An 18,973-nucleotide genomic window follows, 5' to 3' on the forward strand; every position below is an offset into this window, starting at 1 on the left:
CAATTGTATCAGAACTTTAACACACTTCGCACGGCAAGAGCGAGGAGCAGGCATAGGACGTACCGGACTGGGGACACGCACTTCAGGGAGAGTGCGAAGAGGAGACACATGACGTACCGGACTGGAGAGGTGCACTTGAGGCCAGAAGCGTGGAACCGGCACAGGTTGCACCAGACTGCTAACCAGATCCTCTGGTCGGATGTTGAGCAGAACATACTTGTACAACATCTCTCTCATCTCACTCTCTCCCAACTTCGCCATTGCCTCCCTGACAGTCTCTGGCTCTTCCCACTGCTCAGCCGCCAGCTCCATGTGCTCCCCCAAAAACATGGGGTTTTCCTTGGGCTTTCTGTAGCCGCGAACCCTGTCATCGTTGCTGTCCTGCATAATCTCCTTTCGTCTGTCTCCAAGGAAGGGTTTTGTATCTACCCATCACTTCTTCCCATGTCCAGAAATCTTTCCCTCTTTGGGCACGCTGCTTGGTCCTGGTTTGATGAGATATTCTGTCACGTTCGTTGGAATAACATTCGTTGGAATAATTGCAGCGTGATATGGTTTCCACATATTATGTATTAGAAACTCACAAAACAACAAAGAAAGAACGAAACAAACAACGAACCGTAACTAAGAGGTGTAACATACACTAACTCAAACAATATCCCATAAAACACAGGTCGAAAAAATGCTACTTAAATATGATCCCCAATTAGAGACAACGATAGCCAGCTGCCTCTAATTGGGAATCATACCAAACACCAACATAGAAAAACTAAACTAGAACCCCACATAGAAAATAATAGGTCACGCCCTGACCTACTCTAACATAGAAAATAAGGGCTCTCTATGGTCAGGACGTGACAGTTAGGGCGGGGTCTGGTGAAACAGAAGTTAAATCAATGTGTCTGCCATTCAGGGGCAGGTACTTGGTGTAGGGAGGGGTATTTGCTTGAATGAAAACGGAGTGTCTGTCTGTCTTTCCAAAGACACAGCCATGATGTAAACAACACTTCTTAGCGTGTACCATACTATAGTATTTTTAGGTGCTTAGCTGGGCACAATAGATAAGAAATCCTTATTTCATTATTTCATACTAAAGACTGGTACATTACAAAAGATTACATAACATGCATATTTTGATTACTTTAGCTACCAAGATGATTTATTTAATTGAACTAGACAATAATAATGGGGAAAGTACTACAGGAACATCATACGTTGCAGCATACTTCACTTACATTTTTTTATTTTAAAAAGTGAAACATCCGATGTTTTACTCCAACGGTTAGTTGGCTCCTTTAAATACAAAAACTATGAAGAACGACAAAATTGTGTGCTCAGACTTTAATCAGGTTACATGATTAAGGCCCCTTGTGTTTAGTGTGCTTCCAGCAGAGACTAGTCCAGTGGTCTCTCTGAAGAATAGGAAAGTTCAGGGCAAGTATATGATTGTGAAAGACATAGAGCAGAGGGTGTAGCAGTATTTGAAGATACCCTATGCCCATCCACCTATGGGTCCTCTGCGACTGGCTGCCCAACAGCCTGCAGAGCCATGGGAACAGCACACACCAACCTTACATCTCAGATGGTTTAACCTTTGCACTTCTGCACTTTAAAAAAAAATCACTTTCAGGATCAACCTAAAAAAAAGTATTGCGTCAACTGGTTACAAGTACATAATTTTAGAATAAGCTGTAACAAAATGTGGAAAAAGTGAAGCAGTCTGAATACTTTCCGAATGCACTGTATCTCATGGATTTCTTTGCATATCTGTTGAAAGCACAGGAGATGAGCATGCACCAGGCAACTGGGGTTTCCTAGAACACTGCAAATCTGAAGTGGGTCCAGGAGAACATTGAGAGCTTTGGTGGGGACCCAGAGTCAGTCAGCATCGCAGGGGAATTTGCAGGAGGCATCAGGGCCTCCATATTGTTAAAAAGAGGCACCTTGCAACCTTGTTTTGGGACCTTGCAACACCCATTATTATGACCATGTATGCATGTAACCACTCACTCACACTACTGATTACTGACACTATTGTTAATTGTATATAGTTTACTTTATTTAATAAATATATTATCTCCACGTTGTCTACTTTGTTACGGGGTACGAGCTGGTTCGTGACACTACAAAAGAGCCTCTGGTCCAAGCTAAGTTATTGTACCTGTCTCACAAATCATCCAACATTAATTCAAATCACATTTGAATCCGTTCAAACTGTTAACTGGTTTATCAATCAATTATATAAAAGTTTGGAATGCTATGTGATGTTTGAACAACTGGCCAGGTGATGTCTAGGTGATGATAATGATGTCTAACCTGGCAGTGTTTCTACACTACTAATGAGTAGCTTGTCAAGTTTATGAGAAGTGAAGAGGATTTGGTGAATGCAATAAAAAAGGTCAACTAGCTATTACCAGTTGAGACATATGGAAGATATGTTGCATGTGCATTTCTTCCTATGATGGTTCAAATTATTAATTTCCTGTGGTTTAAATTGTTAGACCTCAGACGAAAGCCTCTATAGTACCATACAGTAGCATCTCCCTTAGATATTACTGTAAAGTTATAACAATAACAGCCACAAGAGGTCAGGTTAGGCCTGTTTTCAACCATTGAGCCGGTTGCATTTTAGATGTGAATCTGGTCCAGAAGGTTCCTGTGCTCCTTGGAATGACTAACCATGAGTTTGGATGGATCCTCCCAATGGCAAGGTCATTTTTTCTTGATTAAAAACACTTCTGCTCAATATACAGTGGGGAGAACAAGTATTTGATACACTGCCGATTTTGCAGGTTTTCCTACTTACAAAGCATGTAGAGGTCTGTAATTTTTATCATAGGTACACTTCAATTGTGAGAGACGGAATCTAAAATAAATCCAGAAAATCACATTATATGATTTTTAAGTAATTAATTAGCATTTTATTGCATGACATACCTATTTGATCACCTACCAACCAGTAAGAATTCCGTCTCTCACAGACCTGTTCGTTTTTCTTTAAGAACCCTCCTGTTCTCCACTCATTACCTGTATTAACTGCACCTGTTTGAACGTGTTACCTGTATAAAAGACACCTGTCCACACACTCAATCAAACAGACTCCAACCTCTCCACAATGGCCAAGACCAGAGAGCTGTGTAAGTACATCAGGGATAAAATTGTAGACCTGCACAAGGCTGGGATGGGCTACAGGACAATAGGCAAGCAGCTTGGTGAGAAGGCAACAACTGTTGGCGCAATTATTTGAAAATGGAAGAGGTTCAAGATGACGGTCAATCACCCTCGGTCTGGGGCTCCATGCAAGATCTCACCTCGTGGGGCATCAATGGTCATGAGGAAGGAGAGGGATAAGCCCAGAACTACACGGCAGGACCTGGTCAATGACCTGAAGAGAGCTGGGACCACAGTCTCAAAGAAAACCATTAGTAACACACTACGCTGTCATGGATTAAAATCCTGCAGCACACGCAAGGTCCCCCTGCTCAAGGCAGTGCATGTCCAGGCCTGTCTGAAGTTTGCCAATGACCATCTGGATGATCCAGAGGAAGAATTGGAGAAGGTCATGAGGTCTGTCATGACGTTGGCCTGGGGGTAGGTTTATGACAGTCATAAATACCTCTTCCCCCCTTTTTCCTCTCTCTACCCTACTGATGTTACATTTGCAAACCCCTTAATTAACATAGAGATTCTGGAAACATCAGAAGGTGGTGGGAAATGAACTATATTCTGGTAATCTGACCAATTGAACATATGTGGTGGTACTTAATGTATATATGTCAGTTCGGTTGTCATCTGAGACATTCTCATCAATGATAAGATGACATAAACTCTACAGTGGAAAGTCTACACATCAGAGTTATCGGATTCACATGGAATTATTGTTCAATTTAAATGTTTGAATATGAAATTATTCGTGATGGGATGAAATTAAATGTGATTTTAGCTTCTAAAATGTGAGAATTGGGTTTTCATAAGGTTAGGGCTCTGCTCAATCAGTGGCCCGCCCCTGTGAAGAGACATGGGTTATAAAACTTTTCAGACACACCCTTCTCGCCTTCCTATATAAAGCCTTGACGACAATGTAACCTCCTGTTCCGAGGATGTGAGGACGACGGTCCGATATCAGAATGGTTCAGATAATAACTACAGAACGAAGCCAACATCAGCGTGAGCTTTGGTTGCAAATGGTATGAACTTTGAACTCTTATTCACTATAGAAGTGATACCTCCTAGATGTTGAGTGAGCAACAGCAGCTGCAAATGAGGGTTAGGAAGGAACAGACAGAGTATCCTGTCTATCACACAACGACGTTACTACAACGTATCCAATTGACCACCAGATACATTCTTCAAAGGACTCGGTTTGGCAACACGGCCTTCCATTTACCACCAACCTACTGAAGCGCAGCTCAGAGTAAATATTTATTGCATTTTCCTTTTCCAAATGGGCCGTAACTTAGAATGCATAAGATACTGTATTTACAATAGCACAGCTTCTTCCTTTTTTTTCTCAGTCTTCCCGCTCTTTCACTCAAACCCAGCCCCTTTTCTTTTGTGTAACAAGTTGTCATATCTGTTCTGCCCGCTAGGGATGTTTTCCTTTATGACGTAATTTGTAATCAAGTTATGATTAATTATGTGTATGTGTAATTCTGTGTGATTAGTTAGGTATTTAGTAAATAAATAATTAAACCCAATTTTGTATTGCTGATTCAACTTGTTAGCCAGGGTTCGTGAAGATAACCAAGAATTTACAACTTTCAGAAGAGACTGAATTAAGGTGACGATTAATATTGATGTAAAATATTACTAGGTCTTTAAGAGTTTATTCGGAAGATAACAGCTCCATAAATATTATTTTGTGGTGCCCCGACTCTCTAGTTAATTACATTTACATGATTAGCTCAATCAGGTAATATTAATTACAGAGAAATGATTTTATAGAATAGCATGTCATATCACTTAATCCGGCATAGCCAAAGACACGACAGGTCTGATGAGCCAAAAATAGAGCTTTTTGGTCTAAACTCCACTCGCTGTGTTTGGAGGAAGAAGAAGGATGAGTACAACTCCAAGAACACCATCCCAACCATGAAGCATGGAGGTGGAAACATAATTCTTTGGGGATGCTTTTCTGCAAAGGGGACAGGACAACTGCACCGTATTGAGGGGAGTATGGATGGGCCATGTATTGCGAGATCGAGGCCAACAACCTCCTTCCCTCAGTAAGAGCGTTGAAGATGGGTCGTGGCTGGGTCTTCCAGCATGACAATGAACCGAAACACACAGCCAGGGCAACTCAGCAATGGCTCCGTAAGAAGCATCTCAAGGTCCTGGAGTGGCCTAGCCAGTCTCCAGACCTGAACCCAATAGAACATCTTTGTAGGGAGCTGAAAGTCCGTATTGCCCAGCGTCAGACCCAAAACCTGAAGGATGTGGAGAAGGTCTGTATGGAGGAGTGGGACAAAATCCCTGATGCAGTGTGTGCAAACCTGGTCAAGAATTACAGGAAACTTATGTTCTCTGTAATTGCAAACAAAGGTTTCTGTACCAAATATTAAGTTCTGCTTTTCTGATGTATGAAATACGTATGTCATGCAATAAAATGCAAATTAATTACTTAAAAATCATACAATGTGATTTTCTGGATTTTTGTTTTAGATTCCTCTCACAGTTGAAGTGTACCTATGATAAAAAATTACAGACCTCTACATGCTTTGTAAGTAGGAAATCCTGCAAAATCGGCAGTGTATCAAATACTTGTTCTCCCCACTGTATCACTACATATGTATTCAAGTTTAAGTGGTTACTGAAATAAAAAGGGTTTTGATAATAATTACTTTTCTGTCTTTTCTAATTTAGGAAGGTGAAGGTGTGTCATGTGTTGGATTTGATACAGTAAGTTCTCCTATCTTTTGGAACAGTCCTTTAATCCACCTAAATGGTCTTAGGGCTTTCATAGGCAGTCAGAGAGGTCAATAATGAACCATTTTCTATCCTGCTGGGGTGAGTTCTTTTCACCCATCTTGTGCTACTCCTCCTTCTGTTCCCTCACCTGTTCCTGAAGCAGTGTTTATGTACCAGTTCTGTTATTGTATCATGATAAGACTATTATCATCATAGTAACTTAATTTAATTATTTATATTATTAACCTCAGAAAAAAAGTAGACCTCCACAAGTCTGTATCATCCTTTGGAGCAATTTCCAAATGCCTGAAGGTACCACGTTCGTCTATACAAACAATAGTGTGCCAGTATAAACCCCATGGAACCATGCAGCCATCACACCGCTCAGGAAGGAGACGTGTTCTGTCTCCTAGAGATGAACGTACTTTGGTGCAAATCAATCCCAGAACAACAGCAAAGGACCTTGTGAAGATGCTGGAGGAAACAGGTACAAAAGTATCTATATCCACAGTAAAACGAGTCCTATATCGACATAACCTGAAAGGCCGCTCAGCAAGGAAGAAGCCACTGTTCCAAAACCGCGATTAAAAAAAGCCAGACTACGGTTTGCAACTGCACATGGGGACAAAGATGGTACTTTTTGGAGAAATGTCCTCTGGTCTGATGAAACAAAAATAGAACTGTTTGGCCATAATGATCCCCTCTGGGCCCCGAAGGACGGGAAGATGATCCATTCAGAAGAGCAGGATGAGGTGAGCTTGATAAAGACTCACCCCGCTCCTGTACAAGGGACTGAAGACAGACTTTTTAACAAAGTGGCTTTTTAACATGTTTTTCATGTCTTAAAAATGTTTTACCTTTGTTAGATCATTTGTACACATTTTAAATGGCTTTTACAGATTTGATGTTTTTACAAGGAAAGTACTTTTATTCATAGTTGTTTTCATTGGTTTTAACAACATGTACTTTTTAACAAATTTAAATGTAACCTTCAAATGCTGTGTTTTATGCTTTGTTGCCGTTTTTATGTGTATAAATTATGTAAAAAATGTATGAGCTGTTTTTAAAGGAATTGTACTAATAAAACTTTTCCACAAAAAAAAAAAAAAAAAAAAAAAAAAAAAAAAAAAAAAAAAATTGGTTTAAAAGTGAAAAATTGTGTCTCTGCCACCAAGAGTGGGCCATCTAAAATGTTCTTGCCTAGTGTAACAGTGTAGCTTCCGTCCCTCTCCTCGCCTGAACCCGGGCTCAAACCAGGGACCCTCTGCACACATCAACAACTGACACCCACGAAGCATCGTTACCCATCACTCCACAAAAGCCATGGCCCTTGCAGAGCAAGGGGAACCACTACTTCAAGGTCTCAAAGCGAGTGACGTCACCGACTGAAACACTATTACCGTGCACCACCGCTAACTAGCTAGCCATTTCACATCGGTTACACTAGGGCCCTAGATTTGGTTAGTCAGGACCTGAACTACATAACCTACTGTTACATTGGCATGGTTGATGCCATTTGTGATCAGCAAAATAATTCCAATGTATTATGCAAGTTAATAACTGTTATCAATGACCTGAAAGTTATAAGGAGATATTGATTTTGTCTCTGAGGATATGAACATTATCTTTTCACAAGATAAGAATAATAGGGATAAAAGAAAGAGAGATGCATCATCAAATAAACTGGTCAGGTGGCCACTAGATCATTATTTGTTGATATAACTGTTTTGTCCCTATTTATGGAAACAAGTCAGTCACAATAAAGAGCTTGTAGAGATCATATTAATTTCAAAACACGGCAACATCTGATCACTCCCTATATTCCCTCAAATGCCACTTACAGGAACAGTCATTGAAGAGGAGGAGAAGCTGTGCAAGGAAAATGATGGCATATTGTAACCTAGTGGTTAAAGCATTGGACTAGCAACCAAAAGGTTGCAAGATTGAATCCCTGAGCTGACAATGTAAAAATCTGTTGTTCTGCCCCTAAACAAGGCACTTAACCCACTGTTCCTAGGCTGTCATTGAAAATAAGAATTTGTTCTTAACTGACTTGCCTAGCTAAATAAAGGTAAAAAATTGGGGCAATATTGCTTGCATGCAATGCACACTGATATAAACTGACGACAGTATAGCTATTTCTTGGATCCATAACTTCATGATCTTCACAACAGTCCAGCACACTATTAGAAGTACAGTCCTGAGCTACTTTTCTTCATGAATAGGCCTGTTAAGCACACTGATCCCTGGGTACTAACTGTGACTGGATGTGACCCGCAGCTCCCCAGGAGAGGGGCTGGTAAAGTGGTCCCTGTATGAGAAGAAAGTACATGGGGTTGGGTTTAAAGTAGATGGTTGCTCAGAGCCTAAAAAAGGACAAGCTGCACTTCATGACTGTCCTCCTCCCTCAGAAGTTCCACAGCCTGGCAGCTGCTGCAAGTCAGCTTTATTAGCGTAGCCTACACCTCTAAACACTGCACCTGTAATTCTTTTGACATGTTTTTGTAGGTAGGTTAAGACTCTTAACTCTGAGTCTCTGACTCTGAATTAATTTAAAACATGTGCTTGTCATCTTTCTGTCTTTCTTCGTAATTGGAAACAACACCCATTATGATATAGGAAGAGATTTGAAGTCCTATAGCCAATGGAAATGGTTATAGATTATTTACATTCACAGTATTACAGTGTTGACTTGGAAAGGGCAATAACCACAAATGCGCTATAACCACAAATGATATTGGTTGGTCATCAGTATCGTGACGAAGTCTGCTCAAATATTACTGGCCCTTTTCCCGTTTAGATGCAGAGCAAAAATGATCTATTATATTGACAAGATGGTCAACTGACCGCTCTAACAATGGAAACGCATGTCCTTACATGCGAAAGGTAGGCGGGAGGAAGCGAGATCAGGTGGGAACATTCTAGCCAACGATAGGGCAGATACGCATGTGAACATATGGTACAACTCCGGTATAAAATCGTTATTTACAAGGTTGTCAGAATGTCTTATCACATATATCAGTAGCCTACATTGCATCAACCTAAGCATTATGAATCTTATATTCGATCAAATAAGCAATTAACTGTTATAATTGACCAATTTCGACACTATCTCATTGCCCCCCATACAAAAGCTCCTCAATTGGTATTGTCTTATTTTCGCGTGAACATGTGTTGGTGTTAGTTCAATCTGGGATCATTAGGATATCCGTACTCTAACGTTTACCATTACTGAACCTTTACTATTATCTTAACCATTTTCAACGTCAAGTTAAATGGGGCCACGACAGAGTTGGGACGTTCAGGTAAAAAAAATATCGAAAAAAGTAAAACATTTACTTCCGTGTTCATAGTCTGTTAGGAACAACAACAAAAACGTTAAATTCGGTAACTCGAAAATGTCTGACTTGCTTACTTGTTGTGGAAATAATATTCCAGAGTTTCCCACTAAGGAAATATCAGAATCAACCAATAAGAAGCACTACGCAAATAATTTACGTTCATTTTAACACATTTTAACTCGGAGGGCCCGAGTTTTCGAGAGGACATGAACGGGATACTTAGTGACGTCATTGGGTTCCCCACCCCCACTTTACAGTCGTGCTTGATTGCGCATGTCTGTTTTGACTACTGAAGTGAGCAGGATCCGACGCATACAGGGAAGACTAAACCCCTCATCAACCTAGGACATTTCATGTACGTACAACTTTAAAGGAAATGTACTGTTATTATATCATATGTTTTAATATAATCAATTTCTCGACATACGCTTGTAATTTGGTGTGTTTTATTGACAAGCCGTATACAATCTTATTTCGATTTCACACTGTAGGCCTACTAGATGTCTGTCATTCATCATCAGATTGCTGGAGATGTCAAGTGGTGGTGGTGTTGGCAGTCACTGGCAACCGTATAGATGTTTATTGGCTGCGTAACATGGGCTTATCCCTCTGAAGTGCATGTTTAAAAAAATTGAACACTAAATATACGAGTAAACTACCATACTGTAGCCTAACCTAATGGGTGTCGTTTACAGTATTCGATCTATTTCCTAAAAATATGCTTTCAAGTTAACGTTACTTGGACGATGGTTGTGGAGAGGCTACTAGACCTACTTGACTGTTCTTACGATCAAGCATGTTGTTCTGGAAGCTTACCTCGTACACACATATTGGCAATAACAACAATGTAGCCTTACTGATGGGAAAGTAGCTACTGCATTTTTCCCAAAACAATTAGACATCGTTTCGATACAGTGTCACTCTCACTAGCTCTATCTTTGATAAAAGTACCATGGCCGTATCAGGTTGGAAATGTTTTGTTTTTATTTTACTCATGTATAATAACTTTATTTATAGAGAGTACATTTCATACACCAGTTAAAAGTACTAGTAAGAGCAGGCTGGTGTTCGTGATGAAGCTTACTCATAATAGGCTACTCATTGGTTTTGTTTGGTTTTATCTGGAACTGCACATGGAAGAGCACTTCCTGTTAACATTTATATGGTCATTCACACACTGACTGTTGTCTCTTCTGGCTCCTGCTTTGCTGTCGTGTCCAAGTGGTCTTAACAGCTTATCTTAATTTGTCACCATGGAAGCTCTATTTAAGTGACCTTGTTTGATCAAGGTCATGAAGGGGAGGAGGGTTTGACTTATTTGGGAAAACTTGTTAATAATATAGGGATGTTGGTTCTCAGCAGGACATGTTTGTTGGGTATCGTACTTGTTTGATTCTTGGACAAAAAAAGGGAGCTTGGAAGACTGATGTGTTTTCTCTGCTTCAGATTCAAGTTGTTGTAAGATGATGCACCAAAGAAACAAACAGCCATGTGAAAAGAACAATGAGCTATGTGAAATGCCTACTTTGCAAAGAAAACTGAATTTTGCCTACCAAATTGGAGTGAGTAATGCATGTCCTCTAAGTCATTTATTTTAGACCGCCTTTTTCTCTCTGAACTAGCTGTGTCCATGTCATGTTAGGTCAGATCGTATATACAGCATCCAGCCATTGCACTAGCAGCAAGGCAAAACGAATCAAGATTCCAAACCTCCCTTATCAGTCTTTTCTTTCCCACATTCCCTTCGGTGTGAAATGTTTAGTTATGCACTCAGTCAGTCTTATCTATGTTGCTAGTCCACTCCCATGGAAGAAAGGGGCAGGCTACATGGACATTCAAGTGTTCAAATGCCTGTGATTAGATATGACTGAACCAGTTCACCCTCCTCTCAAAGTCTGGTTTGAGTCAGGACAGTCAGGCGTCTGGACTGGACAACAGCCCTCCTACATTGGGGTAAGGAGCATTTAGAATGTATTGCTAAGATATTATAGGGAGGACACTCCAAGCAAGCAAGACTTCAGTTCCTGGCCTGCAGACCATGAAATGTAATTTTAGAATGCCAGTGAGGACTGAAGGAAGAAAATCAGAAAATAATATGATCCACACTGAAATGACAAGATGTTTCCTCTACTCAGTCTGTCACATAGAGTATGATGGTTGTGGAGAGACGAGCCTACTGAATAATATTTCCTGGGGTGAACATGGGGACATTAGTATAACATGGCTTTTATGTGTCATGCACTCACATGAATGTTTGCAAGGGCATATTTTACATGATAACAAGACCTCATAATAGAACAATGCCACACTTTATGTAATGACCACTTGTGATTGTTGAAAACTAGATATTAGTTGACGATGGAAGAGATACACTTAGATATTAATTTTGATAATACAAATATGAGATGTGTTTGTCTGCAATATAGAACTAGGTGCCAGATCCTGTCTACAGTAAATGTACGTATGTTCAGTTTATAATTTCATTACAGCCTGGATCGTACACATGGATCAATGCAATGCAGTGTCTTTCTACAACCCCTCTCTCACATCTCTCAAGTCATAAATCCAGTAGACCTAATTACTCAAGCTTTTCAGTATCCCGTCATTTGTGATGAAAAGCGTCCCGTCCCTGTCCTCTATGCTCAATCCCCTGAGGGAGAGTGTGTGGGTGGTTGAGCAGGACTGGGGGCCTGTTCTCTTGCTAGGGAACCAGAAATACTTCAGCCTGTGCACTCACCGCTGAGATTTCCTGAGCTCAACTAAAGGTCTCCCCCTCACTCGGAGGGCAGCCAGGGGGGCTCAGTGCATAGGCCAATGGCATATCTGGAAGGTGATTCTGCCGTGCCGTGCCGTTAGTACTGCAGTGGGAACCACAACAACAGAGAAACCTGTTTTTTCTCACTCAGCTCGGCTCACCTCGGCCCTTGTGGTAAAGCTGCGAGAGAAAAAAAGAGTTGGGATATTTCCCTCTTGACATTTTGTGAACAAGTCAGATAAAGCCTATTTTAGCTAACATCTAATACACCAAAATGTCAAGAGTGAAATTTCACAACTGAGGCATGTTCAGGTTTCAAAAGAGTAAGCTGTAGTTCATTGATTTGACATGAACAACTGAAAAGGTGTTGTGTGTGTTGTGTGAAAAACAGGCTAAATGAATGACCATATTCCTTTATTTTCTTACTTTTATAAAACATTTACATTTACATTTAAGTCATTTAGCAGACGCTCTTATCCAGAGCGACTTACAAATTGGTGAATTCACCTTCTGACATCCAGTGGAACAGCCACTTTACAATAGTGCATCTAAACCATTTAAGGGGGGGTGAGAAGGATTACTTTATCCTATCCTAGGTATTCCTTGAAGAGGTGGGGTTTCAGGTGTCTCCGGAAGGTGGTGATTGACTCCGCTGTCCTGGCGTCGTGAGGGAGTTTGTTCCACCATTGGGGGGCCAGAGCAGCGAACAGTTTTGACTGGGCTGAGCGGGAACTGTACTTCCTCAGTGGTAGGGAGGCGAGCAGGCCAGAGGTGGATGAACGCAGTGCCCTTGTTTGGGTGTAGGGCCTGATCAGAGCCTGGAGGTACTGCGGTGCCGTTCCCCTCACAGCTCCGTAGGCAAGCACCATGGTCTTGTAGCGGATGCGAGCTTCAACTGGAAGCCAGTGGAGAGAGCGGAGGAGCGGGGTGACGTGAGAGAACTTGGGAAGGTTGAACACCAGACGGGCTGCGGCGTTCTGGATGAGTTGTAGGGGTTTAATGGCACAGGCAGGGAGCCCAGCCAACAGCGAGTTGCAGTAATCCAGACGGGAGATGACAAGTGCCTGGATTAGGACCTGCGCCGCTTCCTGTGTGAGGCAGGGTCGTACTCTGCGGATGTTGTAGAGCATGAACCTACAGGAACGGGCCACCGCCATAATGTTAGTTGAGAACGACAGGGTGTTGTCCAGGATCACGCCAAGGTTCTTAGCGCTCTGGGAGGAGGACACAATGGAGTTGTCAACCGTGATGGCGAGATCATGGAACGGGCAGTCCTTCCCCGGGAGGAAGAGCAGCTCCGTCTTGCCGAGGTTCAGCTTGAGGTGGTGATCCGTCATCCACACTGATATGTCTGCCAGACATGCAGAGATGCGATTCGCCACCTGGTCATCAGAAGGGGGAAAGGAGAAGATTAATTGTGTGTCGTCTGCATAGCAATGATAGGAGAGACCATGTGAGGTTATGACAGAGCTAAGTGACTTGGTGTATAGCGAGAATAGGAGAGGGCCTAGAACAGAGCCCTGGGGGACACCAGTGGTGAGAGCGCGTGGCGCGGAGACAGATTCTCGCCACGCCACCTGGTAGGAGCGACCTGTCAGGTAGGACGCAATCCAAGCGTGGGCCGCGCCGGAGATGCCCAACTCGGAGAGGGTGGAGAGGAGGATCTGATGGTTCACAGTATCGAAGGCAGCCGATAGGTCTAGAAGGATGAGAGCAGAGGAGAGAGAGTTAGCTTTAGCAGTGCGGAGCGCCTCCGTGATACAGAGAAGAGCAGTCTCAGTTGAATGACAAGTCTTGAAACCTGACTGATTTGGATCAAGAAGGTAATTCTGAGAGAGATAGTGGGAGAGCTGGCCAAGGACGGCACGTTCAAGAGTTTTGGAGAGAAAAGAAAGAAGGGATACTGGTCTGTAGTTGTTGACATCGGAGGGGTCGAGTGTAGGTTTTTTCAGAAGGGGTGCAACTCTCGCTCTCTTGAAGACGGAAGGGACGTAGCCAGCGGTCAGGGATGAGTTGATGAGCGAGGTGAGGTAAGGGAGAAGGTCTCCGGAAATGGTCTCGAGAAGAGAGGAGGGGATAGGGTCAAGCGGGCAGGTTGTTGGGCGGCCGCCCGTCACAAGAAGCGAGATTTCATCTGGAGAGAGAGGGGAGAAAGAGGTCAGAGCACAGGGTAGGGCAGTGTGAGCAGAACCAGCGGTGTCGTTTGACTTAGCAAACGAGGATCGGATGTCGTCGACCTTCTTTTCAAAATGGTTGACGAAGTCATCTGCAGAGAGGGAGGAGGGGAGGGGGAGGAGGATTCAGGAGGGAGGAGAAGGTGGCAAAGAGCTTCCTAGGGTTAGAGGCAGATGCTTGGAATTTAGAGTGGTAGAAAGTGGCTTTAGCAGCAGAGACAGAGGAGGACAATGTAGAGAGGAGGGAGTGAAAGGATGCCAGGTCCGCAGGGAGGCGAGTTTTCCTCCATTTCCGCTCGGCTGCCCGGAGCACTGTTCTGTGAGCTCGCAATGAGTCGTCGAGCCACGGAGCGGGAGGGGAGGACCGAGCCGGCCTGGAGGATAGGGGACATAGAGAGTCAAAGGATGCAGAAAGGGAAGAGAGGAGGGTTGAGGAGGCAGAATCAGGAGATAGGTTGGAAAAGGTATGAGCAGAGGGAAGAGATGATAGGATGGAAGAGGAGAGAGTAGCGGGGAGAGAGAGCGAAGGTTGGGACGGCGCGATACCATCCGAGTAGGGGCAGTGTGGGAAGTGTTGGATGAGAGCGAGAGGGAAAAGGATACAAGGTAGTGGTCGGAGACTTGGAGGGGAGTTGCAATGAGGTTAGTGGAAGAACAGCATCTAGTAAAGATGAGGTCGAGCGTATTGCCTGCCTTGTGAGTAGGGGGAAGGTGAGAGGGTGAGGTCAAAAGAGGAGAGGAGTGGAAAGAAGGAGGCAGAGAGGAATGAGTCAGAGGTAGACGTGGGGAGGTTAAAGTCGCCCAGGACTGTGAGAGGTGAGCCGTCCTCAGGAAAGGAGCTTATCAAGGCATCAAGCTCCTTGATGAACTCTCCGAGGGAACCTGGAGGGCGATAAATGATAAGGATGTTAAGCTTGAAAGGGCTGGTAACTGTGACAGCATGGAATTCAAAGGAGGCGATAGACAGATGGGTAAGGGTAGAAAGAGAGAATGACCACTTGGGAGAGATGAGGATCCCGGTGCCACCACCCCGCTGACCAGAAGCTCTCGGGGTGTGCGAGAACACGTGAGAGGACGAAGAGAGAGCAGTGGGAGTAGCAGTGTTATCTGTGGTGATCCATGTTTCCGTCAGTGCCAAGAAGTCGAGGGACTGGAGGGAGGCATAGGCTGAGATGAACTCTGCCTTGTTGGCCGCAGATCGGCAGTTCCAGAGGCTACCGGAGACCTGGAACTCCACGTGGGTCGTGCGCGCTGGGACCACCAGATTAGGGTGGCCGCGGCCACGCGGTGTGGAGCGTTTGTATGGTCTGTGCAGAGAGGAGAGAACAGGGATAGATAGACACATAGTTGACAGGCTACAGAAGAGGCTACGCTAATGCAAAGGAGATTGGAATGACAAATGGACTACACGTCTCGAATGTTCAGAAAGTTAAGCTTACGTAGCAAGAATCTTATTGACTAAAATGATTGAAATGATACAGTACTGCTGGAGTAGGCTAGCTGGCAGTGGCTGCGTTGTTGACACTACACTAATCAAGTCGTTCCGTCGAGTGTAATAGTTTCTACAGTGCTGCTATTCGGGGGCTAGCTGGCTAGCTAGCAGTGTTGATTACGTTACGTTACGTTAAAAGAACGACAATAGCTGGCTAGCTAACCTAGAAAATCGCTCTAGACTACACAATTGTCTTAGATACAAAGACGGCTATGTAGCTAGCTAGCTACGATCAAACAAATCAAACCGTTGTACTGTAATGAAGTGAAATGAAAATGTGATACTACCTGTGGAGCGAAGCGGCATGTTTGGTGCATCGGCGTGTGTGTTCATTAATGCTGGGTTACAGTCCAACTGTCCCAATCCTATATTATGTCCTCCTTATCTCAATAATATCCCCAGTCTTTCAGTCAGATGACATCAGCCAGGGGGTTAGACTTGCAGAGCTGCCAGATCCAGGATCAGACCAGACATCAGCCAGGGGGTTAGACTGGCAGAGCTGCCAGATCCAGGATCAGACCAGACATCAGCCTGGGGGTTAGACTGGCAGAGCTGCCAGATCCAGGATCAGGGCAAAAGCAGGCAAAACTGTTCCTCTGACAGAGAAGCAAAATGGCTTAACTTCAGAAGAAATAGCCTCCAACACTCTACTCAGCAAATTGGATGTAGTCTATCACAGTGCCATCCGTTTTGTCACTAAAGCTCCATATACTACCCACCACTGCGACCTGTATGCTCTCGTTGGCTGGCCCTCGCTACATATCCGTCGCCAAACCCACTGGCTTTAGGTCAACTATAAGTCTGCTAGGTAAAGCCCCGCCTTATCTCAGCTCACTGGTCACCATAGCAACACCCACCCATAGTGTGCGCTCCAGCAGGTATATTTCACTGGTCATCCTCAAAGCCAACACCTCGTTTGGCCGCCTTTCCTTCCAGTTCTCTGCTGCCAATGACTGGAACAAATTGCAGAAGTCACTGAAGCTGGAGACTTATCTCCCTCACTAACTATAAGCATTAGTTGTCAGAGCAGCTTACCGATCACTGCACCTGTACACAGCCCATCTGTAAATATCCCACCCAACTACCTCATCCCCATATTGTTATTTTTTTTGCTCTTTTGCACCCCGGTGTCTCTACTTGCGCATCACCATCTACACATCAATCACTCCAGTCTTAATGCTAAATTGTAATTATTTCGCCACTACGGCCTATTTATTGCTTTACCTCCTTAATCTTACTACATTTACACACACTGTATATAGATTTTCTATTGTGTTATTGACTGTACGTTTGTTTATCCCATGTGTAACTCTGTGTTGTTTTTTGTCGCACTGCTTTGCTTTATCTTGGTCAGGTCGCAGTTGTAAATGAGAACTGGCCTACCTGGTTAAAGACAGCTTCAATACTGATGGAAAACACAATATCCGTTCATATCCAAACAGTCATATCAACAGCATTACTGTACATCATTATATTGTCTTATTTGGTTAAAGTTGGCCTATGAGTGTTATAAGTAACAGTTCCCTCTCTCCTCTCTTCACAGTGTGCAATGGGTGTGTGGGCATTGAGTCCATTCTGTTACAGCGCCCCTCGTGGATGAGAGCGTCTGAAGAGCCTACTCCTGTCTACTTTAGCACTGCCATCTCTGTTCTCTGTCCTCAACAATGGAGGGGGTAGCTGTGGAAAACCTCATAGACTTTGATATCCCTTCATGTTCAGACGATACAGCCCCCTCATTTGCAAGTCCTCCTAGTGGGGCGCTGCTCCATACAGACATTTTCCCCTCTGAGCCGCTGTTCCAAGAGCCTGCCTCCATTGTTCTCCTGGAGCCACGGTTGCCTGATCCCCTGGCCCCCATGCCCAGCTCCCCCCACCATTGTGGGGGAGAGGACAGGGACAGTGATGCCACAGAGTCGGCAGACAGTGAGAATGACATGGACCCACACTCCCAGCAGTGGAACTCACGGCACTCATCCTCCTCGTCCAATCACAGCGCAGAGCTTGGGGTAGAGGCAGTGGAGAATCAGGAGTTCATGAAAGCTTACGTGGAGATGGTGTTTCATGGAAAGTAAGATCACCCTGGATTCTCTGAATGTGGGGTGGTGTGGGTCTGTCCCTGAGGGCCTGTACAGTATGTGTAGCTAGAATGAACTATTTTACAGTGGTACTTAAACATGGATAGGGTCTTTTATGAGGGTTTAGTATGAGTGTAAAATACTGAAAAATATAAACGCAACATGTAAAGTGTTGGACGCATTTTTCATGAGCAGAAATAAAAGTTCCCAGAAATTTTCCATAAGCACAAAAAGCACATTTCTATAAAATGTTGTGCGCAAATTTGTTTACATCCCTGTTAGTGAGCATTTAATCTTTGCCAAGATAATCCATCCACCTGACAGATGTGGAATATCAAGTAGCCGATTACACAGCATGGTCATTACTTACACAGGTGCACCTTGTGCTGGGTACAATAAAATGTGCACTTTTGTCACATAATACAATGCCACAGATGTCTCAAGTGTTGAGGGAGTGTGAAATGTGCATGCTGACTGCAGGACTGTCCACCAGAGCTGTTGGCAGATAAATTAATGTTAATTTCTCTACCATAAGCCACCTCCAAAATCGTTTTAGAGAATTTTGCAGTATGCCGAACCAGCCTCACAACCTCAGACCACGTGTGTGGCGTTGTGTGGGCGAGCGGTTTGCTGAAGTCAACATTGTGAACAGAGTGCCCAATGGTTGGGTTATGGTATGGGCAGGCATAAGCTACGGTCAATGAACACAATTGCATTTTATCAATGGCAATTTGAATATGTCACTCTTTGAGCATGTTAAAGATGCTCTGGATCGACGTGTACGACAGCATTTTCCAGTTCCCGCCAATATCCAGCAACTTCGCATAGCCATTGAAGAGCAGTGGGACAACATTCCACAGGCCACAATCAACAGCCTGATCAACATTTGTGAAAGAGATGTCACGCTGCATGAGGTGAAATATGGTCACACCAGATACTGACTGGTTTTCTGATCCACGCCCCTACCTTTTAAAAAAAGGTACACAACATGACCAAAAGTATGTAGACACCTGCTTGTCGAACATCTAATTCCAAAATCATGGGCATTAATATGGAGTTAGTTTTCCCTTTGCTACTATAACAGCCTCCCCTCTTCTAGGAAGGCATTGAACAAGATGTTGGAACATTGCTGCAGAGATTTACTTCCATCCATTCACAAGCATTAGTGAGGTCGGGCACTGATGTTGGGCGATTAGGCCTGGCTCGCAGTTGGTGTTCCAATTCATCCC

General features: G+C 43.6%; 1 protein-coding gene across 6 annotated transcripts in view; it reads left to right on the forward strand.

Moving 5' to 3' along the window:
* Positions 1 to 9,072: 9,072 nt before the first annotated feature.
* Positions 9,073 to 18,973, forward strand: part of kiaa0513 (KIAA0513 ortholog) — a 48,834-nt gene continuing 38,933 nt past the window's right edge. For 2 of the 6 annotated variants that reach the window (XM_064952025.1, XM_064952026.1), the window contains exons 1-2: positions 9,076 to 9,603; positions 17,213 to 17,737. In XM_064952025.1, coding sequence (XP_064808097.1) covers positions 17,334 to 17,737 — 404 coding nt within the window. In that variant the 5' untranslated portion in view covers positions 9,076 to 9,603; positions 17,213 to 17,333. Of the gene's footprint in view, positions 9,604 to 10,682; positions 10,811 to 17,212; positions 17,738 to 18,973 lie in introns of those variants that run through there. The other 4 variants (XM_064952022.1, XM_064952024.1, XM_064952028.1 and 1 more) reach the window with 4 other exon arrangements.

This window comes from Oncorhynchus masou, chromosome 31 (genome assembly GCF_036934945.1).
Source record: "Oncorhynchus masou masou isolate Uvic2021 chromosome 31, UVic_Omas_1.1, whole genome shotgun sequence".
NCBI lineage: Eukaryota > Metazoa > Chordata > Actinopteri > Salmoniformes > Salmonidae > Oncorhynchus > Oncorhynchus masou.